Source organism: Cavia porcellus, unplaced genomic scaffold, assembly GCF_034190915.1.
Source record: "Cavia porcellus strain 051 isolate PalLab524CR breed Dunkin Hartley unplaced genomic scaffold, mCavPor4.1 scaffold_10, whole genome shotgun sequence".
In the NCBI taxonomy this organism is placed as follows: Eukaryota; Metazoa; Chordata; class Mammalia; order Rodentia; family Caviidae; genus Cavia; species Cavia porcellus.
Window position 1 is genome coordinate 24,345,076 of NW_026947493.1, and position 27,486 is coordinate 24,372,561.

A 27,486-nucleotide genomic window follows, 5' to 3' on the forward strand; every position below is an offset into this window, starting at 1 on the left:
TTCTCAAAGCTCAGTCCCAGACGACAGGGTGGCATCACTCTGCCTAGCTCACGAATACTACTTGGGAGTTATAGGAGGAGCATCACTGACCTGCTGCATTGCTTCAGAGACTGCACGTGGGCACCTTGGCCTGACCCCCATTGCTTGAAGCCATTTGAAGGGATAAGGAAATACCCCAGCCAGCTTTGTGCACATCAGTAAGGGAGCCAGGGCCAAATTCTCTTCTTTCAAGGAGAGCCACCCAGGTTGTCCCCCACAGAGGAACATCATCTCTGGAGTCAGACAGGCCTGAATTCAAATACATCCCTACAGTTTACAAGCTGAGTAGCTTCGGACTACTTACGGAATCTGTGTGCCTCTGCCTCCCAGAGGAAAACTGGGTTGATTTTGACTTCCTAGCAAGAGTTTCTGCAAGGCCTCAGGGAGATCACATGCACCACATCTCACATCACTATGCAGGGTAACTTCTTTCTACTGCCTGCCGACTGGTAGGTTGTAATGAGTGAGTTGCCATTGGTAGTCTAAAGCAGACAGACATTGGCCCCCTCATATAGCTCATCCCAGTGTGTAACCCCGGGTCTAGCATCACACTTCCCTCTTCTCTTTCCGCTGTGGAAGTCAGCAAGTAGATGGAATGGTTCTGCTTTGTTGTGTTTCTGTTCCTGCTCTTCTCCGCGAGCACCCTGTCAGTGCAACATAGCAAACTTGAGAGAGGACTCAGCATTCACAACCAGCATGTGATTCAAAGCTTGGTGTAGGTGAAATGGTACTCTCTCTACCTCCCAGCCAGTTTGTGTAGAAATAACCTGAATTGTAGCAGTTTGTCAATTCTGGCCTGCCAGGAGGATGCTCGGTTGGCTTTCTTTTGTTTGTTCCCCAAGTGCCCGTCTTGAAAAGGCATTTCTCTGATATCGCTGTGTTTGCATCTCAGGTCATTCTGCTGATTGCCTTCATCTGTGTGCAGAACGCCTCGTGGACGGACTACAGTGCCTACACTTACTTTGAAGTGGTCACCATGTGCGACTTGATAATGATCCTCATCTTTTACCTGATCCACCTCTTCCGCTTCTACCGTGTGCTCACCTGTATCAGCTGGCCCCTGTCGGTAAGGGATGCAGCCCTGCTCTTCCCAGGCAGAAGCCTAGGCATTGGCTGGACACTAGACCAGTGGAGCCCTTCCTGCCTGCTATCCCCGTCCTGAGCCATCACTGGTGCTTCAAAACTCCCAGCTAGCTGCAAGGAAACTGGGCCTCTTGTCTCAAGGCTTATTTTCTCAGAATGGGCTGTGTGTGTGTGAGAGGGAGGAGGAAATGGAAGGAAAAGCTGGAATGGATGATGGGCATTTCTAGTGTGGCAAGGGTTGATGGACATTGTTTGGAGGCTAAAAAGTACTGGCCAGGGCTGAAGAAACAGATCGAAAGTTGCCAAGTTTTTTCTTGCAGCTGTATTATTTTGTTTTTTTCCCATTGTGTTTTGTTTTGTTTTTGGTACCAGGGATTAAACCTTGCGCTTGCCATGCAGTCGCTTATACCACTGAATTACATCTCCAGCCCAATATTTTCTTTTTTTTTTTCTGTCTTTTTCCTTTTTATTGGTATCGGGGATTGAACTCACGACTGCCTGCTTGCAAGGCAGGTGCTTATGCCACTGAGCTAAATTCCCAGCCCCAAGCCCAATATTTTCTTAAACACGGTCTTGTTCACATGCCATGGCAGTCACCAACTGGAAGTTTATAATCCAAAACATGTTAGTGTATTTTGAGTCGTGCACACATCACCTGTTACTTATAGAACACTTCTATCATCTCAGACAGACATGTCGTCCCCTTTAGCCATCACTTCCCTAATGTTAGTCTCCTCCAGCTGTAGGTAACCACTGATCTACTGTCTACCTCTAAAATTTTCCTACTTCGGACATTTCATGGAAGTGGAATCATATATGCAGTCTTTTGTGAGGATCAGATTGTTTTTAACAGGATGTTTTCATGCTTCATCTGTGTGGGGCGTGTATCGTGCTTCTTTGTTTTTTTTTTTTTTTTTTTTTTTTTTTTTCCTGTTTGAGACAGGGTCTCACTGTGCAGTTCAGGCTGGCCTTGAGCTCACTTCATAGTCCAGGCTGGCCTCGCACTCATAATGACCCTCCTGCCTCAGTCTCCAGAGTGTTGGGATTACAGGCATGTGACACCAGGCCTGACTTTTCATTCCTTCTTCTAATCAGATAATATTCATCTGTATGGTTATACCACATTTTGTTTTTCATTCATTGATGGACGTTTAGGCTATGTTCACTATGGGGCTCTTAGGAATAATGCTTCTATGTACATTCATATACAAGGTTTTTTGTGTGGACATTTATGCCAAAACTACACTAAATTGATTATTATAGGTTTGTATTAAGTTGTAAAATTAGGAAATGTGAGCCTTCCCAATTTTTGCCTTTTCCGGGATGCTTCTGAGTCATGGAAATTCTTTGTGAATTTAGAATTAGCTTTTGGATTTCTGCAAAAAAATCAGTTGGGGTTCTAATCGGAATTGCCTGAACGTGTAGGTCTGGGACCACTGCTTTATTACCTGACAATCTGAGAACATGAGAGGTTTCTCCATTTATTTATTCTCCCTTCATTTTTTTCAAGGATATTTTATAGTTTTCAGAGTACTTTATTCTTTTTGATGCTATTTCAAATGAAATTTTTCCTTCATTTTCAGATTGCTCATTGCAAGTGTGTAGAAATAGAGTTAATTTCTATATTCTGATTTGTATCCTGAATCTTACAGAATTCCTTTTCTTGGTAGTAGATTTTTGGTAGAATCCTTAGGGTTTTTCAGGATGATATAGGAAATCATCCTGAAACAAAGATCATTTTACTTCTTCCTGGCTAATCTGGGATGCTTTTATTTCATTGTCTTGCCTTATTGCAAGACCAAAGATTGAATGTTGAATAGCAGAAGCAGGCATAATTATCTTTCTCCATCTTCTGTCATTCATACGATGTGAGGCATGAGCTTTTATAGACTGAGGAAGTTCCCTTCTAGTTCCACCTCACTGTGTGCTTTTGTTATGAAAAGGGGCTTTAGATCTTGTGGATGTGGTTTTTAATCCAATCTGACAACCTCTGCCTCTCGGTTAGAGCCTTTTACCATTCCTGTTTAACATTATTGCCCACTGCTCCTTTGTGGCTCATCTATTCTAAGACTCTTTTCACATTTCTGTTTTTTTGGAGAATGAGCTCTTCTGGGCTTCCCTGATGCTGATAAGAACAGGCAAATATGAAAATGGAATCTTGAGGGCGGGAGCAAAGAGGCCTGGCTGGGTGCGGGAAAGCAGGCCCAAGCAGGCTTTTTAGCTGGGTATTGTTGAAGTCTTCCAGTTAGGATTCTCTCAAGTCATTTTCCTCTCTGCGGGTAAGAATGTTGGAGGAATTTCCTTGTGATCTTCCTTATAACACTCTTCTTGGGGCACTAAGGAGAAACCAGGTCTTTGATTTTGCACAGTGTAGGGAGGAGCTGCAGCTTTGATATGGAAAGGGTAAGCTGGGTGTGGTGGTGCCCATCTAGAAAGCCAGCACTCTGGGAGGCTGAGGCAGGAGGGTTGTAAATTCCAGTCCAGCATGAGCGTTTTAGTGATAGCAAGAAGTGTCTCAAAGAGGCTGGGGATTTAGCTCAGCGGCATAAGCGCCTGCCTTGCAAGCAGGTGGCCGTGAGTTCGATCCCCGGTACTGATAAAAACGAAAAAGACAAAAAAAAAAAAAAAGAAGTGTCTCACAATAAAAAATGAAAAAGGACAGGGGACATAGCACAGTGGGAAGGCCCTGAGTTCAATCTCCAGTACCAGAAAAAAAAATTCTTTCCAAAATAGAATAACTGCTACTCAAACCGCAGAATTTCATGGAGGCACGCACACAGGAGAAAAAAAGAGGGAAACACGAAAGGACAAACCAGGCTGACTTAGGAAAACCAGCTGCCCCAGCACCCCACAGACACCTCGCACACATGCTGCCGGCTGCATGCTAGGCTCTGACCCTGAGTCTGAGGGGTCCCAGGAACCCGTGACCCTGCAGCCTACAGCTGGGGCCACTGACAGAGTGGAGAGGTGCTGTGGTCAGCCACACATTGGGAGCCTGGAGCTTCCTCTGAAGCAGAGAGAAAAGCCCACATCCAAGGTTATGCTTCTCCATTTGGATCCATAAAGCAGTTTCCTTTCCTCATTACCCTGGAAGGTACAAGAAGCTCCTTCGCTTGCAGCAGCTTTAGCCAGGGTCGAGGCACTGTCTGCAAACTGACCTCAGGAGTGGGGCAGCCCTTAGCAGATGAGCCGCTCCCCGGGAAGCTTCCTTGCTCCGTCTTCTCTCCCCTTCCTGCCTGCCCCATATCTTTGCTCTGATGCGTGGCCTCTTCCTGGTTAGTCCTCTGGCTGCCGTGCTGCTCCTCCTGCCCGGGTATTGTGAGGGAGAAGAGGCAGTGTCCTCCCTCCCCTTCTGACCGTCCCTTCAGATGCCCAGCTGCTCCCTTAGGGCCTGGCCTAGACCTCCCTACTCACCGCTGTGCTTTGTTTCCGCCCCAGGAACTCCTGCACTATTTAATCGGCACCTTCTTCCTCCTTATTGCCTCCATTGTGGCAGCCTCCAAGAGTTACGACCAGAGCGCACTGGTAGCTGGAGCGGTAAGGATTGTCTCAAGGCTTTAGGAACCCATTAGTATTTCAGATGCTCATTTTCTTCCTGATGGAGACAGAAAAGGGATTGACTTCTGGGGTCTTTCATAGAATCCAGTATTCACCCCAACCCAGGCAGAAGCTGGCTCCAAAGAAGCGGACACTTCTGCCCACAGCAGCTAGTTCCAGGGGTACTGTTAGGACCTTTGGCAAACTCACACAGCCCAGGAGCTCAGGCCTCTCTCTTACAGCATCACTTAGATCGAGGGTGATGGGGTTCTAATTCACACAGCCACTCTGCACAGAAAGCGGTCATCTAGCTTAAGAGGTGAGGGCAGGGCACATGAAACAATTAGCAAACATGGCATTGTTGACTAGAATAGCATTCTGCAGTGATACAATAATAAACCATTTAATTATGCAGTGAGAGGCCAGGACAGGCTTAATAGACTAATTATGTGGTGCACACAATCGGTACAAAGGGAGCCAAGGAAAAGGCACTCAGGGTAGAAGTAGGCGTGGGCGGGGTGGGAGCAGCGCTGTGTGTGAACCAGCAGCCAGGCTTGAAAAGCAAAGCAAACCTTGTGAAATCCTGCCCTTCTGCTGGCTGCTCCTGGGCCATGCCGGTAGGATGACAGCTGGTCACTTGGCCATGCATTAGTGGGAGTGTGGTGTGCTCTGGGCCCGAGGATACCTGGAATGCAGTCTGCAGAGCAAGGACTCTACAGCCAGGGCCCTGGGCTCACACCAGGTGTAGCTGTCCCTGGCTCATTCTGTGGCCATGGACATGGAGCTGACTGCCATCTCTTGATTTGTGTAGTTGCAAAATGAGAAGGAGGGCAGAGTTGGGAAGTCCAAGGAGTCAGCCACCTATGAGGTTAGTGTTCAATGGGTTTTACCCGCCAGTGCTGGGCATTGGTGCCGAGTGTGAATCCTGGCTTCTCTCTGCTTATTCTCCTCCTGGTTCCCACGGGCCCAGGCTCCCCATGACCATTCAGCGAGCTGTGCGCAGGGCCTGCTCCTGTCTAAGGCCCCTGTTCTTCCTCTTTGGGATGAGCTTGAGCCAGCCTAAGTCAGCTTCCTCTCACTCAAAGCACCTGGTGGACCCTAGGGAAAAAAACATCACCATCATTCGTTTTAGGCTCATATTATTTAAAGATGTGCAAACATAAAACTAGATATACAGGCCCCAGCCTCTGGCCCTTACACAAGAAATATGTGAAGCCCAAATTAAAAAACAGTCCAGTGGGTTGGACCCAACTCAGTTGTGAATCTAACCCAAGCCTGGCACTGGGGTTGTCCGGAGTGGGAAGGGCTTTGGGTGGACACCCGGGTACGAGGCCTGAAGTGGACAGAACCCAGGGGACCAGAGCCTGGCAGTTGGGCTTCCATACCTGAGCGAGGTTGAAGCAGTTAGATCAGAGGACTCCCAAGCTTCCTTCCAGCAGCAAATAGGATGGGGCAAGCACACAGATGAGAAGCAGGCAGGACTGCCCAAGGGTGGACTCGGCGGCCTGCAAACTTCTGTTCCACACACTTTTGCAGGTCTTCGGCTTCATAGCGACCTTCCTCTGCTTGGCGAGTGTGTGGCTGTCCTACAAGATCTCCTGTGTGACCCAGTCAACAGGTGAGTGCCCATTATCCCTATGCAGAGGACCTGCTGTCCTGGGCTTGTGCCGTAGGGGCCCCTGTTGTGGAGGAGACGGGGTACGTTATCGTGTTAGAGCACAGGATCCAGCGAAAGGAAAGATGGAACCCAGAACCCTTTCTCCAGTCCGCAGCTCTCCAAGCCCAAGGGTATCCTGGCACTTCAACCTCTGATAGGAAAGCATTTTCTTGAAATAACTTTCCTAATGACAGAAACAAAACCTAGAGCTTTTAGAATATACAAGTAATATTTTTGCAAAATTAAAAAAAATTAAAAATAACAAACATCTAAAAATAAAGTTATCAATATTTGTATAAATGCATTATTTAAATGTATAGAAAAATTGCCAAAGGAAGCACAAGTGAAGGAATAGGAAGACGTGGACAGAGTGACCACCAGTATCCCCTCTGCACTACTGAAAATCTTTCGGTCTGTTTTAGAACTATGCTTAAGAAAAATAAGACAGGGCCAGTGAAATTCGGTGCTAGGTAGGGGAAGAACTGTGCAAAGCAAAAGTCGGGGAGCGGCCAGGGCTGTGTGGGTGGGCTCCCTCCTGCAGGCTGACCTGACTTTACTGCTTCCTTCCCAAGATGCAGCCATCTGATGTGACTACTGCGCTAGCCCCCTCCGGAGGACCTGCAGGACAGGAGGCCCAGCAGCCAGGAGAATGAGTGGCCCTGAGCAGCTCTGGACCGTGTTCCTGTGCCAAAGTCCTGCTCGGGCTGGTGGGCTCCAGGAAGGCCTGCACCTTCCTCCTGCTTTGGCGACTCCTGCCCCCCGAGCTCCTGAGCTGGGCAGAACCTCTCCCTGTAGGCATCCTCAGACGACGGTCCTCCTCCCCTGGGAAAGGAAAGCAGCCCGCAGCACGTGGCCTTCAGTCTGCTTTCTAACCACCTCGGGTACTGATGAGCCCTCCTCACACACTGCAGGCTCCTGAACCCTCCGCATAAATCCGCTTCTCTTTCCTATTCCGCAGGGGTGTGGAGCTGCCCCAGATTCTCCCAGAACTCTCCTGGGTGGGCTGGACGGTCTGTCCAGGAAAGACCCTCTTTCTTAGGGCGGGCCGTGCCTGCAGGAACACACGGCAAGCCTGCTGGCTCCTCTCTGCCTGTGTTACCATCGTGTGTATATCTGTGTGTTTTTAAATAAAATACTGGCCACTGGCAGAAGGTGTTCCTTTCAAACAAACAATGTGCAAAACCAGGCCTTGAACCCCGCGCTCTGTGAGAACTCCTTGCTAAACGGCTAGATTTGTTTTGTTTTGTTTGGGGGTAACGGCAGTGGAACTGCATTTTAGGTGAATTTGTGCAGTTTTAAATTTATATTTGCATCCTTCTGCAGCATGAACTTGCTCAATTTAGAAGGGCTTTGGATGAAGCTGTGTCATATTTATATCATGACGAGCCATCTTCTTGTCCTAAATTTGCTGTTTCCCTGCCTGGCTGGCTAGAAAAGGAGGAGCAGTGCTGCAGGCAGCTGCTGCCCAGCGCTGTGTGTGTGCGCAGCACCTTCACGGCCGCGGTGGCCGCAGTTCCCATGCCTCTGGGCGGCCTGCAGCACCATCTTTAGAGATGACCCACTGACTAGAGGCCGGCAGGGAGGGTTAGGATTAGATGACTTTGGGTTTCCTGGACCTTACCCTGGAAGTCAGCACTGAGACAGCTTTCAGCAGGATCCTGGGACCCAGTGTGGACACAGGACAGTGATGCGTCCATGGGTAACACAACCACAGCACCTGGCATCCTGGCGGTGTGGCAGGTCCCAGGGAGTGAGACAGAGGAGTGAGACCAGAGCCTGCTGGCCCCTCCTCACCTGGTGAAGGAATTCATGGGCTGCATAGCAATGACCTTCACACCCTGGGCTCCTCCGGCTCCATTAGCTCCAGGGGCTGCCCAGGCACCGAGGGATATTCTAGGAGCCAGGCCGGCACCCTGGAGTCCTTATCACCTTGGCAAGCCACACAGCTGCCCATGGTTCACAGCCTCTGAACCCAGGTGTTTATTGATTTACCACTGTACCCTCACTGTACCCTGTTGCCTCTCAAGCAACTGAGGTGTAGCAGATCTGGGTTGGGAGTCAGAAATTGCCTAAGCCTGCCCGCAGAGCCATCCAGCCACATGGCCATTAGAAATGCAAGGTCTCGGGCCCATGGACACCAGCAGCTGCAGGGCCCCTGCTGTGTAGCGGAGGTGTGGGTGGTGTGTGCATGTCAAAGCCTGTGATACGAGGTTGGGATCAGAGATGCCCTTGGCTGGGTGCAGATGTAAGGACTTCATTAGTGAGGAAGGGGATGAGTGGTGTCACCTAGTAGATGACTGAAGTTTCTTGTTGCTGGATCCATGGCCACATCAGGAGTAAGACTTACGAATCACCTCCCTTATGTATGCATGTGACAGGATTGAACCCAGGGCCTCCCCAGTAACCTATATCCCCAACCCTTTTTAAAATTTTCTTTTTTGAGACAGGATCTAAGTCACTAAGTTATCCAGGTGGGGGCCAAAGTTTGAGATCCTCCTGCCTCCCAGACTACTGGTATGATAGACATGTGACACCACGCCAGCTGATGGCCTTTTCAAATCCACCCCATGGTTCCCCGGGGAGCATCATTGTTGGTGGCCTTGAACCTGCAGTCCTCCTCCCTCATCCTCCAGCATGCTGGGATTATAGATGTGCACCATCAACCCTGGCCACCAGAATTTTTAAAGCAACAATACAGGAACTACTGTCTCAAGGTCTCAGGAACTGGAAAAATAAGAATTATAACCAACCCAAAGCCCCAAACCACAGAGACGCACACACAGCTAAGCATTCTGAGTCACAAAGAACCCAATCTGTGGATGCATTTGTCCTCCATAAGCCAGGCCCTGTGAGGCCGCTCAGTCTGGGCACAAGCACCTTCGTGCAACAAAAACCACTGGCTATCCAGCTTGGGCACAGCCCAGCCAGGCAGGTCAGAGAGGATGTTCCAGAAGGGGCCCCACCCACCAAGCCTCCCACCCAGCCCCAGGAAAAGGCCTTTGCAGTCATGGCTCCTGGGGTACTGCAGCCTGAGGCCACAGCCAGCCCCCTCACTGCGCAGCCAGGTCTGGCCCTGCAGCCTCTGGGGCCTGGCAGAGCCCTGGGGAGGGAGAAATGGGGAGTTAGCAGTGTTACCCCAGTTTTCTCACAGCCCCATTGGGCAGGCACAAGAGGGGCTGGGGTTCCTCCCTCAGGGGCACTGCATGTGGCAACTGTGCCCCCCCCCCCCAAGAGCCCTGCCCTGAAGGTACCTGCAGTGAGGCTGGTGATGAGCCCAGGCCCAGCTGGTGACTCCAGAGCCAGCTGTGCCCTCTCACCTCCTCCCCAGGCAGCTGGCCCTGATGGCCACAGCCAGCCCTGAGGTGGGGGAAGGAGGGCTCAGAGCTGGCCCCTCCCCCTGCCACTCACCTGCAGCCTCTTTTTAGCAGGTGATGCAAACTTCTGCAGACAGGTACATAATACATCTTAATCTCTTTTTAAATCTCTTCCTTGCCTCCTTTTCTCCTCCCCATCCCTTTCCCTTCTTTGATACATTTGCAGCACATAAGGTTTTTATTTCTTGCGTGGAGCTGGTACAGATACATAACACATCCCAATTCCTTGTTTTAACCTCCCCTCCTCCATCTCTTGGGTCCCTAACCCTGTGAGGACTATCATTTCCCTGCTTCCCATTCGCTGTTTGTTTTGCTCTTTATACTCTGGGTTTTTCGTGGAAGAAAAATAATGTGTCTGATTTATTTCACTTAACATTATGGTCTCAAGGTGCATCCATGCTCCTATGAATGACTCAAGTTTATCCTTCTTTATGGGAGAGTATTACTCCAGCATGAATAAATACATTTTCCTTTCCATCCATCTGTTCATGGACAAATAGGCTGCTTCCAAGATTTAGCTATTATGAATTATGCTGCTGTAAACACAGGTATGTGTGTACAGCATTACTAGTTTTAGTGTGTTTTGTTCTGTTTTGGGGTTATTCGGTCTTTTTGAAGGTCTCACCTTGCAGTTCACGCTGGTCTTGAACTCATTTTGTAGCCCAGGCTGCCCTGGAACTTGAAGTGATCCTCCTGCCTCAGCCTCCTGAGTGCTGGGATTATAGATGTGTGCCACCATGCCCAGCCCTAGTTTTAGTTTTTCTGAAACTAAATCCGTAATGATTTCCACTCTGTACTAGTTTACATTTCCACCAACAGTGTAGAAGTCTATTACTATTTGCTTTCTTAATGGTAGTCATTCTTTCTGGGGTAAAAATCTCAGTGTTTGAATTTGCCTTTCTCTAAAGGTTATTGATGTTCATGTATTTAATGGCCTTTTGTACCTCTTCAGTTAAGTGTGAAGTGTCATTTCACTTGCCCATTTTTGTCTGAGTCTTTTATTGAGGGGTCCTAACTTTTTTCGGTTCTTTTTATATTTTAGATATTAGTGCTCTGCATGAGAAGTCACCAGCAAAATTTTTTCCCGTTCTGTAGGTTGTCTTTTCACTTGGTTGTTTCTTTTGCTGTGCCTGTTAATTTAATATGCTCCCTTTTGTTGATTCACAGAACTATTTCCTGGGCAACTAGGGCTCTTATCTATCTCGTCTTCCAGCAAGTTAAAGGTTTTTGGTTTAACATTTAGTTTGTTGATCCATTTTGATTTTAATTTAGTATATAGTGAGATATAAGTGTAGATTCAATATTCTACATGTGGGTAGACAGTTTTATGGATTGATTTTATAGGTAAATGTTATTAATGTAAGTTAATAAATAAGAGCCATGCTGTATTTCGTGTTTTATGTAATTAAATTTCATGTATGATTTAGGTTGAAAAGAGGATTTTTCCACTTTATTTTGTCTTTTTCCTTTTTATCGGTACCGGGGATCGAACTCACGACTGCGTGCTTGCAAGGCAGGCATTTATGCCGCTGAGCTAAATCCCCAGCCCCGATTTTTCCACTTTAAAAAAATATTTAGAACCAGGCATGGTGGTGCCCACCTGCCATTCCAGCTACACCGAAGGCAGAGGCAGGATTACAAATCTGAGGCCAGCCTGGGCGATTTAGTGAAACTTTAGTTTTCACTAAAGGAGTGGGAGCACCCTGGGACTTCATTCCCAGGACTGGAAACAAACAGAAAACGAAGTCCGGTAACCACTTTGAAGGGAAGGGCAGCACCCCGGTGGCCGGTCAGGGGCCACGGAGGGACTGTCTCAAAGAGATCACCCTAGCATGCGTGGTGCCTCTGGTCTCTGCAAACAGTCTGAGACAGCTGATGGACTGTTAAGGGTTTATTGTTCCTATGTATGTGGGAAACCAAGTAATAATAATAAATTTCATGCAGAGTTGTGCGGCTGCAATAATACTGACCCCTCCGCCGACCGAGGGGACCTGAGGGCCGAGTGCAAGCGGTCGGCACCAGGCTGCCAGCCGCTCCGGACCCTGTCCCCTGTCCCGTGGGGACCTAGCGTCCCCTTCTGCAGTTCTGAGGACATCGCCGGGCAGAAGGAAGTCAGGGTGGAGGCCCGGAAGGAGCCCTGGCCCCGTTGGGCTGCCAGCAGTTTCCTCCTGAAACCTGGGGCATCGTGGGGCGAGGCTGCCCCCGCTCCCCCCCCCAACAGCTGCACCTGCTCCCCCACACGAAAACAAACCCCACCTTGCAGAGCGCTCCCACCCTTAGCAGCTACCGCCCTCTGGCGGTCAATGGGGTGCACTACCGCCCTGTCATGACAGCAACCTATGCTTAAGTTACTTGCAACTGTTTCCCAATTTATCACGCCAACTTCTCTCCTCCCAAAGCAACCACCCGAAACCCCACTCATCGCATATTGTGTAAAAAACAGTGTGGCGGTTTTCTGGTTACCATGATTGGAGCAAGTATTTCTTTAATAGCGTCCTGTGCTAAGCCACTTCTGAATAGGGTTGGAGCCAGCCAACCAGGGACTGGACCATGAGCTGAAATAAACCCCTCAGAAATTCTGAGCATTACACTCACCCAGCCAATTCCAAACTTGCTCTGTTTTGCTTATCCTCAGCACAGAGCAGCAGAGGCCCCAACCAACCTACTCACTGGCCTAATCATAGAAGAGGCCAACACCCAGTGGGGAAGGTAAGCCTGGCGCTGGCAGCTCCAATGGGAAACAGTGGACCAGGCAGGACACTAGCTGCAGCAAGGCCCATGGCCATTGTAAACTGCAAAAATACTCTGAAAATGACTCCTTCCCCATACTTACAGTTGGAGAAGAGCCTGCTGTATTTCAGAGGGCTTAATCGGACCCATTTTGGAAAGAGATTAAGCTCAGAATAGGGAGGACATAGAGCCCCAATCGCCATGGTGAGAAGCCCGGACCAGTGATAGTATGGCTTTCAGAGGTGGCTGGACCTGAAAATTCTGACACTAAATCCAGTAGTCAGCTAAATCTCTGCTTCACTACATCCAGCACAAAGATCCGTGGTCTGACTGCTTTCCCATCTACAAAGTGTGTGAACAAAGACACACCTCAGCTGGACGGCTGCCGCAGTCTGGGGCGCCACATAAACCCGCAGTCCGTACAGCGAGGTGGAGAAGTCAAGGGACTTTCTGGATTCCAAGACTGCAGACTCTGGAAAAGATAGAGGCCCATTCAATAATACAGAGAATGCTTGAGTTATGACCAGCTTGACATATGCATTTGTAAACATCGTATTGTAAATACGATGAATAAGTAAGTAAGATCCAAATTTTACAGTAGGTACTGGGAAAGAGAAAGAAACTGCTTAAAAGGAAAGAACACCTAGGAGAGGTGAAAGGAGAAAAGAAGGGAAAAAATACACACACACACACACACACACACACACACACACACACACACGATACCTAAGATACTTACACGACTGATTTAGTTCATTGAAAAAATGGTTTGCGCAACTACTTTGAAGATAATAATATGCAATATATTATCATTGTTAATCTATTATCTTGTTTTGAAATTCTGTATCATTTTTATTCTTTTTTCTCTTTAAAACAAAAGAGAAAAAAATTTAAATCACTTTTCCCTTCATTGATTTTTGGGAGGGAAGGGTTGAGGTTTTCTTTTTTTTCCATTTTCATTTTTCCTTCTTATATTTCCCTTTATTTGCTGTGTGTGTGTGTGTGTGTGTGTGTGTGTGTGTGTTCTTTTGTTACTTTTACTTAATTCTACTAACTCCTTTTACTCTTTAATCCTCCTCATCTTCCATTGCCTAATATTTCAAATGTTATTTCTTTCTCTTGTTCCTAACCCCTTGTATCTTTAATAGTATAACCACAAAGTTTTATTAATCTTTAGACAGTTAATTCTATGTCATTACTATTGGATACTTTTTCTATTTTTACTGGAGGTGTTATGGTAGTAGATATTTACTACATGTCAATATTTGGTGTGTCTGTTATTCTATAATTATAGATCTCTTTTCTATGGTTAAAGGTGGTACATTATTGCTTCTCATGATACATTAATATCCATTTTGTCCTTGATGCTATCAGTGTTGCTAGTTTTATTTCTATTGCCAGGGTGGCATAGTTATTGCTGTTAATTGATTTTCTCAGGATGCCAATAGCTAGGTTGCTTTCTACCATTAACAACGCTGCAGTCTGCTGCAGGGAAACAGGGTGTTGGCCCAGTTACCCTGCAGACCCACCTTAACAGAAGTGGCTGGACCTTTGGATGGAGGTAAGGGCCTGTATTATGACCAGCTTGACATATGCATAAGTAGGGTTATAACCAAATTTTAGTGTTAACTTATAACCAAAGTCTTGAGTTAAGACCCAAAGGCCAGCTGCTTGTGCTTCCAGGTAGTCTCAGATACAGATTTTACCCTTCAGGAGTTCTGGAAGGAACATTACAGCATCCTTTCCTGTATGGGGCTCATTGAGAAACTGGGCTGATATCTCTCTAAGGGGGTCTGCCTGAATACAGGAGAGAGATGTTGAAGGCTGTGTAGAAGCCTGAGCCTTCCACTGACAGCCTGAGTCACAATCAGACCTCAAGAATGGATTGAGTTTGTAAGAGTCCACGGCCGTTAGCTACACCCAGAATCTATCACTGAAAAGCGGACACTAACTAAAGAGGTCTCCATACTAGCAACAGTGTTCCCACTCTAATCAACCTCTAACCCTTAGCACACCTGCATGCATGAGCGTGCAAGCGCGTGCACACACACAGAAACATGAAAAGACAAGGCAACGAAATGCCTCTAAAAACTCCCAAGTGTTGAGCCGTGGGGCATCAAGGAGGAAATAAAAGGCTACGTGGCAGGAGCCAGGGGTTTACTCAGTGGCCCAATGACTGCCTGGCAAGTACAAGGCCTGAGCTCTATTCCTGATACAAAAAAAAAAAAAAAAAAAAAAAAAAAAAAAAAAAAAGCCATACAGAAAAATTATTTAAAATGACAAAAGAGATATTTTTAAAAATCCAAATCAATGAATTCAAAGATTGCTCTAACTAAATACAGGACTTAATTAGCAAGTTTATAAAGTTTATGAATTTTTTTAAGTTTATAGTATCTTTATGAAAGATGCTAGTAAAAAGCTAGCTGAGCTAAACAAAATTAACACAAAACACAAGCAATCAGGCTAGCAAAAAGCTAGAGTTCATGAAAAGAAATCCAGAAGATTAAAAATTCTATTCAGAGGATGGATAGCAGAAGTGACCAATGGGAGGACAGAGTCTCAGAACGAGAAGCCAGGGCTGATGTCAGTGATGGTTACTCAGAAACAGCATCAAGAGTGGATCCAATAGCTTATCGTCATTCCACCCTGAACACCCCTGATCACATCCAATCTCAGATGCAGTGGCTGCTAGATGATACAAAGATGACTAATCTAAAACTAATTGGAATTAGTGAAAAATCAGAAGACAGCATAAATGAGACAAAAAGATATGTTCCAAAATATAAGAGCAGAAAATATCCCAAGTGTGAGGAAAGAATGTAACATACACAAAAGTGAAGCCCATGGAACACCAAGCAGATTAGAAAGATGACACCAAGATGATTAGAAAGAATCTCTCCATGATGTATCATAGTCAAAACTTAGAAGTCTAACACAAGGACAGAATCTTAATGGTTGTTAGAGAAAAAGCAATGTGCCACTTGTTTAAAAAAAAAATTAGAATTAGAGCACACTTCTCAACTTGTTACTTGAAGGCCAGAAGAGCTTATAGTTTCCTAAAAAAAAAAAATTTCGAACTCAGATTGATGCCCCCTGCAAAACAAACTCCAACCCAGATTGATGTACCCAAAAGATGTACATAGACATCTTTCAAACTGATATAGAAATAAGGTCCTTCCATGACAAAGAGCATCTTAAGAAATTTATGATGACCAAACCAGCACTCCAGAAAAATTCTCAGGGATACTGCAGAGAGACAATGAAGACAATACCCCAAAGTCTAATAGAATAACTGGGCAGGGGAACAGTTAAGCAGAAGGGAAAAACGGAATCAGCAACACAAAAATAATACAATGACAGGAACAAGTCAATACCTTTTAGTAATAACTCTCCACGTGAATGGTCTCAACTTCCCTAGCCAAAATCCACCAGTATGCTCTACACAAGAAACACATGTAATCCAAAAAAGAAATTCACAGACTAAAAATCAAACAATATTCCACACAATGGGAATCTGAAAACATTCAGGGGTACCTATCCTAATTCAGACAAACTCTACTTAAAGCCACAACTCATCAAAGAGACAAAGAAGGTCATTACCCATTTCCTAAGGGAACAATTCAACATGAAGAGGAAATAATTATAAACATACATGCACCAAACATTGGTACACCCAACTTCATACACCACTGGACATAAAAGATCAGATAAATATCAACACAATTACAAGAAGGAACCTCAATATCCCTCTGTCACAAATAGATCAAGCAGACAAAAAATAAAGAAATGTCAGTGAAACCTAATCTTCAAATGGATTTAACATAAATTTACAAAATATTCTATCCAACAACCACAAAATACACACCTTCTCAGTAGCACATGAGTTGTTTTTGTTGTTATTGTTGTGGCTGTTTTTTATCTTTATGAGACAGAGTTTTACTGTGCAGTTCAGGCTGACCTTGAACTCACTTTGTAGCCCAGGCTGGCCACGAACTCATACAGCAATCATGCTTTAACCTCCTGAGTGCTAGGATTACAGGCATTCACCACCACAACTGGCCTTCTTTCTCTTTTTTACATGTGGAACTCTCTATTCTTTAAGTTCACCTTTTCCTATTAAGGACTTCAAAAACTATACGACTTAATAATATTCCTTAGGTAAAAGGTAGACCTTCATTAGGAAAAGGGGTCCCCCTCTCAAGTATCAATGGTGGTTCCAAAGGTAACCTCTGAGCACTGGTGAAACTGCAACTCACACAACAAGGATGCAAAGTTTCTCACTCTTCCAAAGCGGGTGAAGGAAAAGCCTACTCTGATACCCAAGTTGTTCCTGCAATATGTAATATAAAAGAAAAATCACTTCTGACTCCATTCAGATGGGCCCAAAGCCTGAGGGCACCGCAGGCCACGCTTCCAAAGCTCACATTCATTTCTGAACTTGGGCACTTCCTACTCACTACCCCAGTGGGTGTCTCTTCTTGTGCTGGTCCTACTATGGCACCGAAGCATGCTGGGTAGATGTCAAATGAAACAAAGGCACACAATGTATTCTCAATTAGATAGCAAACTGAGTGGGATACAAAGTCCACTGATGGCTGTTCATTATTCAGTGGCCCCTGACACACAAAGGCTCTTTTTGCCTGTGCCAACAAGTGTCAACACAAACAGGCTTAAAGTGGTTGACCACTGTGTCCAGATCATAGCATGTGCACTGGACAGAACCTCAGGAATTCAGCTCAATTTTGTTTTCACTGAGGAATAAATGGTCCTGGGAGGTTGAGATGCTCAAGGGCACGCTCTTGGCTGGTCTACTATTCCAGCCTTTTGGATTCACATGATTTTCTTTATTCTTTTTCTTTCTTATCTATCTTTTCTTTCTTTTTGAGGTATGGGGACTGAACCTAGAGCTACTGAGCTTGAACCCTCACTTTTTAAATTTTTCTCTTTTTTTGAGATAGGTCTGCTGTGGCTGGCCTTGAACTTCCTATGTAGGCCAAGGTGGCCTTGAACTTGTGGCAGTCTTCTTGTCTCCCTTTCCTGAGTGCTAGAATTTCAGGTGTGCACCACTATGACCAGCTCATGATGAAATTTCTTTTACCTGACTATACGACATAAATCTCTCTAGAGTCATTTGTTACCTACCCAGAAGGTGTTTGTGTGTCTTCAGCATTTGGGTCCAAGCTTTAATGTTCAGGTGAATCATTGTGTAATATTGACAGTAATTAGTTTCCAAGGCCCTCTAGGTGGTGCTACAGCTTTGAAATCATTAACATCACTAGGTTATCTCAGTATGATTTGGGCTATTTTTTTCAAAGTTTCTAATTTTCTGACAATCATCTGATTACAATGCCTAGAAACAGAGCTTTGGTCTATTCCTACACAGTTCTGTGTCCCAGCTCTAGCTGACAATCTTGTTCCCGGAAACATAAATGCCTTCCTTTCCCAGACTTAGTAAACATGGGCATTGGTACAGTTGGTATAAAAGCAGCAACATGTCTCCAGATCAGGGGGAAAACCCAGCCTTCACCCCTTCTTTTGGTGGATGAACTATACTTCTTCTGTAGTTGAGAGAGGTGGGCAGGCCAGCCTTAAAAGCTGGGAGGTATTTGGCAAGTTTTTTGCTAGGGTCTCCAGGTTCGCCCTAGCACTGTACATCTCCATGCCTGGCAGTTAGAAAAACACACGGAAACCACCTCCCCTTAAAAATGATGGCTCTAGGGCCGAAAAGACAGAGTCTGTGTAAAGCCACAAGCCAGTCAGGCAGAGCAGCGACTGGAGGACCAACACCAAAAACCTGCCCACGTGAATGGGCACAAAGTCACCAAGAGCAGACCAGGAGACCTAGTCTCCCAAGAGTACTTGTGACACTGTGTTGGTTCTTCAACCAGTAAGACCTGCAGGGAGGGGACGGCTGAGTCCATTGGGCATGTATGTCACTGTGCAGGTAAGAGAAAGGGAAGCTAGGTCCACGTTCCACCCTGGACGGAGCTCCTACCTCCCTGCTTCAGCCTCACAGCCACTTCCCAAGACTTCTGCATGGTCTTTGGCCAGTTGCAGGCTGTGGATGCAGAAAGCAGTGGAGCTGCAGTCCCCAGGGCTGGTCAGTGAGCAGGCAGCCCCGGCCCAGGAGAGAAGCTCCAAGAACAGTCTCCAGATATGTACAGTGCATGTTCTTCCGAGCCAGATCCTGCAGTGCTGGCTACTGAGCCTCCGGCTGGCTGTCAGGAACCTGCAGGCCCACCTCCTGCTGCAGCTCCCCCACACTCTCAGCCTCGCTCAGGTCCTGCCTGTTAGCCACCTGTTAGCCAGGCAGGTCGGGGTCCTTGTCTAGCAGCTTGTGCAGTTCCTGTCCAGCCCAGGGCAGCCACAGCCAGTCAGCTGAGCCCATCATGAACACGAATACATCCACTCCATTCACAGACTCCTTCCTGTAGAAGCAGAGGTTTTAGCTGTCACCTATTTCTACAAGGTCCACCTCAAAATCTTCGGGGGGCAGCCGCATGGAGTTGAAGCTCCAGGTGGAAATGGGGTCTTCCAGCGGTGGCTTCCCCAACAGCTGGCTCAGGAATGTGCCCTTTCGTAGCCATGCAGAGCTAGCACCAGCAACTGGTACTGCTCAAGCTCCCCCTTCCTCATCTTTAGGGTCCCAATCATCGCACAGAGAAAGGCGGGCAGGCTCTACATCCCACTAGGCCTCGACATGGTCCCAGCGCCACTCCCATCTGTGGCTAGAACAGGCTTTCCGCAGGACAAAGAGCACCGAGCTGATCTGATCTGAGCATGGCTGTGGTGCTGCCCAGAGCCAGCACCATACACCCCAGTGGCAGCAGCACCATCTGACCAGGCAAGGAGAGGGAGTGTGGGCTGGCCAGCACTCCTACAAAAGATGGCCTCATTGTGACTGCCCTGGAATTTTCTTCACAGCAGACCACATATTAGCCTGTAAAGCAAGCTTAAGTAAACGTAAAACAACTGACATTATCCCATGCATCTTATCAGATCATAGCACAATGAAACCAAAAACCAATGGCAAAGAAACCACAAAGTATGCAAACATATGGAAATTAAACATCTTCTTGAATAATCAATAGATCACAAAGGAAACTACGTAGGAACTAATCAAAAGAGATTAGTTCCTACAATCAACTGATAATGTCAGTACAGCATTTCAGAAATGATGGGACACAATGAAAGCAGTTCGAAGAGAAATTTATAGCTGTGAATGCTTATACTGGAAAAAGTGAGTCCAAATAAATAACTTAATGATTCACCTCAAGGTCCTAGAAAAATAATAATTCAAATCCAAAGCTAGAACAAAGAAGGAAATGAATATCAGCAGAAATTCATGGAGACTAAAAATACAAAAAATAAGTAAATCGAAAAGATTTTTTTGAAAGAATAAATGAAATAGAAAAACTCTTAGCTAATCTTACCATAAAAAGAAAGACCCAAATCAATGCAACTAGAAATGAAAAAGGTGAAATCACAACAGACACCACTGAAATACAGATTACTGGTTACAACTTTGAAAACTTGTATTCAATAAACTGGAGAGTTTAGAAGAAGCAGATAGATTCCTAGATACATATGAATGATCAAAACGATTAATCCAATAACAGACAATGAAATTGAAGCAGCAATTTAAAAAAATCCTGCCAACTAAGTGATCAGATTAAACTAAATACTCTCTGCACATCAAAGGAAACAAGTAACAGTGAAAAGAATGGGAGAAAAATTTTGCCAGCTGCTCCTCATACAGAAGATGAATATTTAGAATATAAAAAGAATTGAAAAGCATTAGACTATCAAAATAAAACCCAATCAAAAACGAACAGACATTTCACAGAAGTATCAATGCCCAATAAAAACATGAAACAATGTTCAACATCATTGGCCACAGAGTGAAGCAAATTAAAACAACACTGAGATTCCTTCTCACTCCAGGAAAAATAATTATTATCAAGATATCAAATAATACCAAATGCACTAATTCAACCATATGGAAATCAGAATGGAGATACCTCAAGACACTAAAACTAGAAATTCTATTTGACCCTGTCATTCCCCTTTTAGCTATCCTCCTAAAAGTTAAAGACATTATACTACATCCATACGCATGTGTACAGCAGCGTAATTCATAACTAAATCCTGGAAGTGGCCTACGTGTCCATCAACAGATAAATGAGTAAGGAAAGTGGAGCATTTATCCATGACGGAGGACTACTCTGCCATCAGGGATAAACGAGTCATTTGTCAGAAAATGGATGCACCTTGAGATATGTTAAGGTAAAGAAATCAGACAAACAAGCTTTAATATCACATGGTTTTCCTTATATAGAGCACAATAAAAGGTAGGTAACAGGAAGTAAGGAGATATCTTTTGCAAGAGACAGAGACTAAGAAATAGAGAAAAGGCAGAGAGGAGAAATGAGATGAACAGAGAAAAACGATGTGTTATATATACAACAACTCCTAACCAGGAATGTAATCACTGTATACTGCACATGTGTACTAATAAAAATTGGTGGGGGCAGAGGTAAAAAATGGTATAATACTTACAGACCTATAGCTTATATCCATTCTCCGGGTATTATTTAAATCGTTTGCTGATTATTAACAATACCTAATATGATACAAATGCTGTAAATATTTTTCTCTATATTGTTTGGGAAATAGGGATAAGAAAATAAGTCTGCAATTTGGTGTGGTGGCACGGACCAGTAATCTCGGCCACTTGGGAGACTAAAGCACGAAGTTTGCAAGCTCAAGACCAATCTGGGCAACTCAGTGAGATCCTGTTTCTAGGGAAATAGCTCAGTAGTATAGCTCTTGCTGGCATGTACAAGGCCCTGGGTTTAATCCCCAGCACCACCACCACCAAAAAAAAAAAATCAAAACCCCCACAAAAAACCATTTGTACATGTTTGGTACAAATGTAATCCCCACCAACATTTTTCTTCTACGGTTGGCTGAATCCATGCATGTAACTTTGCAGATATGAAAGACTGACTATACCTTCCACAGGAAAAACTCCAGGCGGCATGTCTGATCATCCACTTTGCTGAAAGAAGTAGTCCAAGGAAAAAAAATTGCCAAAGGGATGCTGACTGGCCTGTCTGATTGGTCAGGGGCTGGAAAGATAAAGATCTCCAGGTCCCAGGGAGCGGCTGAACCCAAACAGCCACTAACATTTTTTTAAATTAAGTCTACTGGTACATTTTAGGGATACAAAATGATCACATTCATCATGAGGAATTTGTACCTTATCTTACATATCTGGATTCTTTTTTTTCTCCTATTCCTTATCTTCCCTTTGACCCCTCTTCTATTTACAAAACCTTTGTTTCCATTTATTTCCTCCTTTTTTTTCTTTTCCCTTCTTTTCCCCTCTCCCTTCTTAGTTTCCATTTCCTTTGAACATTTTTTTTTCATATCTCACAACATCTGTTATACATTTTGGTCCTTATTTACACCTTTGGTTCTTCACACCAGAGACATTATGTAGTATTTACAAGTATGTCCAATTAATTTCACTTAGCAGTATGGTCTCAAGGTGTATCCATTAACCTAGAAAGGTCTCAAGTGTATCCTTATGCACAACCACTAACATCTCAAGCAAGTTGTTATTTCATTTCATTTCGAGAGATTCACTGTACAGTTCAGGTTGGTCTTGAATTCACTTTGTAGCCCAGGTTGGCCTCAAACTCACAGTGATCTTTCTGCCTCAGCCTCCCAAGTGTTAGCATTACAGGCATGAGCCACCACACCTTGCACAAGCAAGTCATTTGAACAAGATAGACTCCCTACAAAACGAAAATGTTATCGAGGCCACTGAATGCTGGAAACAAGGGGGCCCGGCGCAGGGAAAACTTCGAGGTTTTCCACAGTTCCTGCAGAACAAGGATACCAGTCAGACTAGGCAAACTGTATAAAAGGAACAAGACCTGGGTATAAGGTTGAGTGCCAGATTCTCTCCCACCTACAGTGCTCTGGGAGGCTGAGACAGGAGAATAGGGAGTTCAAGCCTTGTCAGGGCAACTCAGCAAAACCCTGTCTCAAAATAAAAATTAAAAGGGCGAGGGACATAATTCCGTGCAAAGACCCTGTGTTTAATCCCTAGTACTCTACAAACCGAAAGAAAAAAACCTTACAGTAGTCATCAACTAATTAATTACAAAAAACAAAACTGCAGTCCTGCAACAAACATTAAGACACAGTACATCCCAACCTAGGAATATTCCTACACCCCAAGTCTGAATGAGGGCCTTAACAATTAATTACTATTGATTTATTTTTGGTACCGGCAATCAAACTCGGGACCTTACACTTGCCAGGCAGGTGCTGTGCCACTGAATCAAACTCGCAGCCCCAACAACGAATGATGTAAGCAGGGCCAGGCAGTGAGTCTTGCGCTAGGACTACTGACCCCAATCAAAACAGTCTCTAACCTGACATTCATTGCCCTGAATTCTCCACCAATAGGTCACCTCAATAGAACTAAGCAATTCTCAACTAAATTCCACAGGCAGGACAAGTTCCCCAAAGTCACGCTCAGCCCATTTTAGCCTTTAGTCTTGAGAAACAGATGGTTGCCTACCTGTTAGATATACTGTCTTCCCTACCATTTAATAAAGATCTCACCTACAAAGTAAACCATCTGACAAGAAAACATCATTGAGGAAAAAACACACCTACTTCCAAGCTGCAAAAGTCCTTTGGAAGGCTCCAGCTCTTCGGTGATGGTCAGTGGCTGCGAGCCCCAGCAGCGGACGCTGCAATGTGCTGAGCTTCAGATGGGACATTGACCCACAGAGGGCACTGGTCCAAGATTTACCAAATCATTTGATGGGTTCTCACAAATGGCCTACCGGTAGGTCATATCTTTGGGCCAACCAGGGACTGGGCTACGAAAGACATATACATTAAGCATCTTCCATCACAGAAACATCTAATTATATAATTATAAACTCAGTATTTATTATATATACAGTTCTATGAAACAACCACAATTACAAAAAGACATGAAAAGCCATCAAACACATGTGGCCATTGACTCTAGTATGAACCAAATGCTCAAATCCACCACAGCTATGGAACCACATACCCAGTGAGAAATGATGGAAGCCACTCTTAGTAAAGACTGCATCCTTTGCAGCTCTACCAGTGTCTTCAGTGATGATGTCTACAGAGCCAGCTGCTCCATTTCATTTATTTACAGATTGCACAAGCAGATAATCTCCACTACCAACCTGAGTTCCTTGGCTTTTGCACCTATTTTGACCTTAACACATGGAGGGTTCATTTTGTTCAGAGATATATAGACCAATTTGAATACTGTCTCAGGTGACCTAGGGTCACATTTCTTTAACTGTGATCTACTTATAACTGTGATCTACTTTATAAGTAGATGTATCTACTTATAAAAGTAGATATATCTACTTTTAACCCAGTGGCTCTGCTGGGTTAAAAAAAATATATTAGCTCATCCCCAAAAGGGGACAACAGATCTCAACTGGTCAGGTGTCAACACGTCTGACTTTAGTGAGTACGTGGAGACCATGTGGCCCAAACGGCTTCTTTTTAAACAAGGTCATTTCCTCTCCTAGGGAGCTTCCTTTCTTACAAAGTTGCATAATTACTGTTTTGCTCCTTCGAACTTCCCCATAAGCTCACGGAACCAGCACTGTGGGGCGGGTCTCCCTCTATACGTCACCCTTTCATGTCTAGCTAAATAAATTACAGGTTACTGGAATCTTAGGGAACTGTGGCCCCAACATTTAATCCACGTGTTTCTGCCCATTAAGTCTTATTTTTATCTGTACCAGGAGGCACAATGTCATACACCAAACTGGAAGCTTTCCCTATCAGCAGATTTGAGATTCTACTGCTGGGAATGTATTTCCCTGTTATTTCATGCTTGGGTAAAAATAACCTTTAATTAGAAAATGGCCATTGATGACAGAAGCTGCCCCTTTGATTACGAGGCTATGTGTTCAAGGCAGTAAACAGACAAGCAGGATACAAGAAGGACGCTGAAACGGCCCCAATTATCGTTCTTCTCTTTATCATGCCGGGGCCCAGTCATAATGCCACCTCTGTCCAACTCTGGGCTTGAGAATCCTATCCACACACTTTGGGGTTTGTCCCTCTTGGTCCTCTGCCATCACCATGAAAATAAGCCTGCTGAAGAGATATGAGATCCCTGGAAGAGAATTTCCCCAGCCCAAGGTGAACTGAGCTCATCAACAGCAAGCTTATGCCCAGACACGGAAGGCAGCCCTGCTAAGCCCAGAGGAGCCATGGGGCCCACACCGAGACCCATAGACTCATGAACTAAAACAGCTCTTGTTTTAAGTCAGAGGTTTGGGGTGACTTATTAAACATCACTAGTTGTGGTGACAGACACAGGAGGTACCAAGGGTGGTTTAGAACTGTAGGGTCTCCTTCCATGTGGACCTAATCTGCACAGCTGGCTTTGTTAAAAACTGCTTTCTTTCTTGGTTGTCCATGTAGACTGTAGAGGATTCCGAAGGCAAGAGCAACGGCTGATACTGCTTTGTCGGAATCTGCTTTGGCTGGAACAATCCTCCTGCAGGCCATAAATGCTCTCATACGGATGAGAGAAAGTTAACAGGCAGCTGGGCAAGCAGGGCCAAATACAGAGGTGGCCCAATCACACCCTGAGGATCAAATCTTGTTTTCTGACCTTGAAGTAATTAGAGAAATAAAGCTAAGATCTAAATCACAGACTGCAAGAAAATACTTCAAGGCGTATTTCTAACAAAGGATTGTATTAACCAAGTCAAGATCTCTTAAGGTCAATATGAAAAATGGCAAAGTATATAAACAATTCACAGAAGGGTCAAAATACAATGAAAACATGACTGGTTTCACTGGAAATACAAGATGAAATGAGACATCATTTTTGTCCCAGATCAGCAAAAATAGTAATTTGAGCTAATATCAAATGCAGGACAAAAGTGAAGAAATGAGCACTTTCATGACCTGCAGAAGCGAGTATCAACAGAGCCTACCACTGTGGAGAAGCATCTGGAAATATTTAGCCATGGCACATTCCTTCCAGCCCAATAATTTCACTTCTAAGCACTTACACCACATACAAACTCTTCCCCACATACACAAGAATAGACATTCAGATGTTTGTGCAAAGCAACACCGAAAAGGTCAAAACTGAAAACCACATTCAAATTCTTCTTTCAACAGGGGATAAGTTGTAATACAATAATACGAAAGAATACCAAATAGCATTTAAAAGAAATGAACCAGTTACATGTGCAAGTTTCAAAAGACTAATTGAAAAAGCAGGCTAGGGAAGGATCCACATAGCACAAACACATTATACACTGCTTATGCACACATCCATCTGTGCATGCCCGCACATGCAGGCAGGTGTGAGCACACACTCCTACCAGACACTCTAACAACAGACAGGAAGGATACTTACCAAATTTAATGTAGTGTTTAACTTTGATTGCGTTACAGTCAAAAGAACAAAGAATAAGACAAATGAGTAAGATTAGAGGTGGTGGTGTTCTGTTTTGTTTTGTTTTTGGTACTGGAGATTTAACCCTGGGCCTCAGACTTGCTAGGCAAGTGCTCTACTACATGCTGGTCCAGAGGTTTTGGTATTTTAAAGTTTTTCCTTTTTTAAATAAAGGATCTTAAAGCATACACTGTACAGTAAAATCTACTATCATCTGTATTTGCAGCCCTTGAAACATTACAAAAATAAAAATAACCAAACACAAAAATATCAAGGAAAAGACAATACTTACCACCTTTAATTATGTCAATTTTCCATGATATACATACTTGTAAAGTTAGTCTTAAAAACAAAACTAGTGGGCTGAGGACTGGTACCGATAAAAAATAAAAGAAAACAAAACAAAAAAACTAGTGTTAGTTTTTCTAATTTTGTTTCAGAATAGTCAGGACCACAAATGTTTCTAAACTGGTTTTAATTTTGCTCAGAGTATCACTGATTTGAACAGTCCTTAAAGTACTGCTGACAGACTCTGTCCCTTTCTTGCTCTGCTCGCACGGCTAACTGCTCAGGTAATTCTTCTATACCTTTTCCATGTTGGGCAGCTGCACTGCCTAAGGTGGGAAAATCTTGATTACTTTTAGTCAATTACAGTGTTTTCATTATCCATGTCAGTAAGTGATTCAGAAAAGGGTGTTTAATTAGTAACACAAATAGGTAAAGCCCATAGAGGGACTTCAGCAAAAGGAACAGCTTATTTTGGACATTACTATACAAAAAAAAAAAAAAAAAAAAAAAAAGCCTGGAGATCCTTCCACCACCTTTCTATACCATAAAACCTCAGCTCTGAGAACAAAATTCACAGTGCAACATGGATGGGCAGAAAATATGAGAAGAATGTGTGTCTGTAATGATGTTGCTGAGCACTGAATTTACTGGGCTGTCCTCAAATTCCTGTGCTCAAGTGACCCTCCTGCCTCAGCTTCCTCAGTCGCTAGGACTATAAAAAGCAGGCGCTGTCAAACCTGCTGCTGCCCCCAGACTTCTTGTGACATTCTCCATGTTGTTTAAGACACGTTTAATTGAGCTTTCTGCTCGCTGAAGCTTATTACTTATTAACACAATGCTCCTTATCAAAACAAAAACAAAAAGCTTTGAAGAATGTACAAATTCCAGTGAGTTCTTGACAACTATAAAGACCTTGGTATTCTCAGACAGACTGGAGGTGGAAATTTTGCAAGCTATGCAAATAGTTGTAGCTTTACCAGAACCACCCTAGTCTGGCTCCACTTTCTGAATCCCTGAACAGAATGTGCCTTCTTTGTTTTCAGCATTTTTAGCCACATCCACAACTTGATACAGTATCCAAATGTGAGTCTGTGAAAGTATTTAAGGGTATTTAGCCTGCAATATTCTTGTGTAACTTTTCATATGCAGTACCCTAAAAGTTTTACACGTGTATTCTCTACCTTTCCAAAAGACAGCTCATTCAAAGGAAAGGGATTTCTTTTTACTTAGCCTCATCTTTTACATAGTTCAGACTCACAATCTAGTACTCCATG

The 27,486-nt window shown here is 44.5% G+C and overlaps 1 protein-coding gene and 1 pseudogene across 5 annotated transcripts in view; one reads left to right on the top strand and one right to left on the bottom strand.

Moving 5' to 3' along the window:
• Nucleotides 1-7,467, top strand: part of Cmtm7 (CKLF like MARVEL transmembrane domain containing 7) — a 48,382-nt gene extending 40,915 nt beyond the window's left edge. For 3 of the 5 annotated variants that reach the window (XM_063257095.1, XM_063257097.1, XM_063257096.1), the window contains exons 2-6: nucleotides 932-1,105; nucleotides 4,561-4,659; nucleotides 5,471-5,527; nucleotides 6,196-6,277; nucleotides 6,889-7,467. In XM_063257095.1, the coding sequence (XP_063113165.1) occupies nucleotides 932-1,105; nucleotides 4,561-4,659; nucleotides 5,471-5,527; nucleotides 6,196-6,277; nucleotides 6,889-6,902 (426 nt within the window). In that variant the 3' untranslated portion in view covers nucleotides 6,903-7,467. The remainder of the gene's footprint in view (nucleotides 1-931; nucleotides 1,106-4,560; nucleotides 4,660-5,470; nucleotides 5,528-6,195; nucleotides 6,278-6,888) is intronic. The other 2 variants (XM_003479988.5, XM_023561692.2) reach the window with 2 other exon arrangements.
• On the bottom strand, nucleotides 618-27,442 carry LOC134477853 (ADP-ribosylation factor-like protein 10; annotated as a pseudogene).
• Between the last annotated feature and the right edge of the window lie 44 nt (nucleotides 27,443-27,486).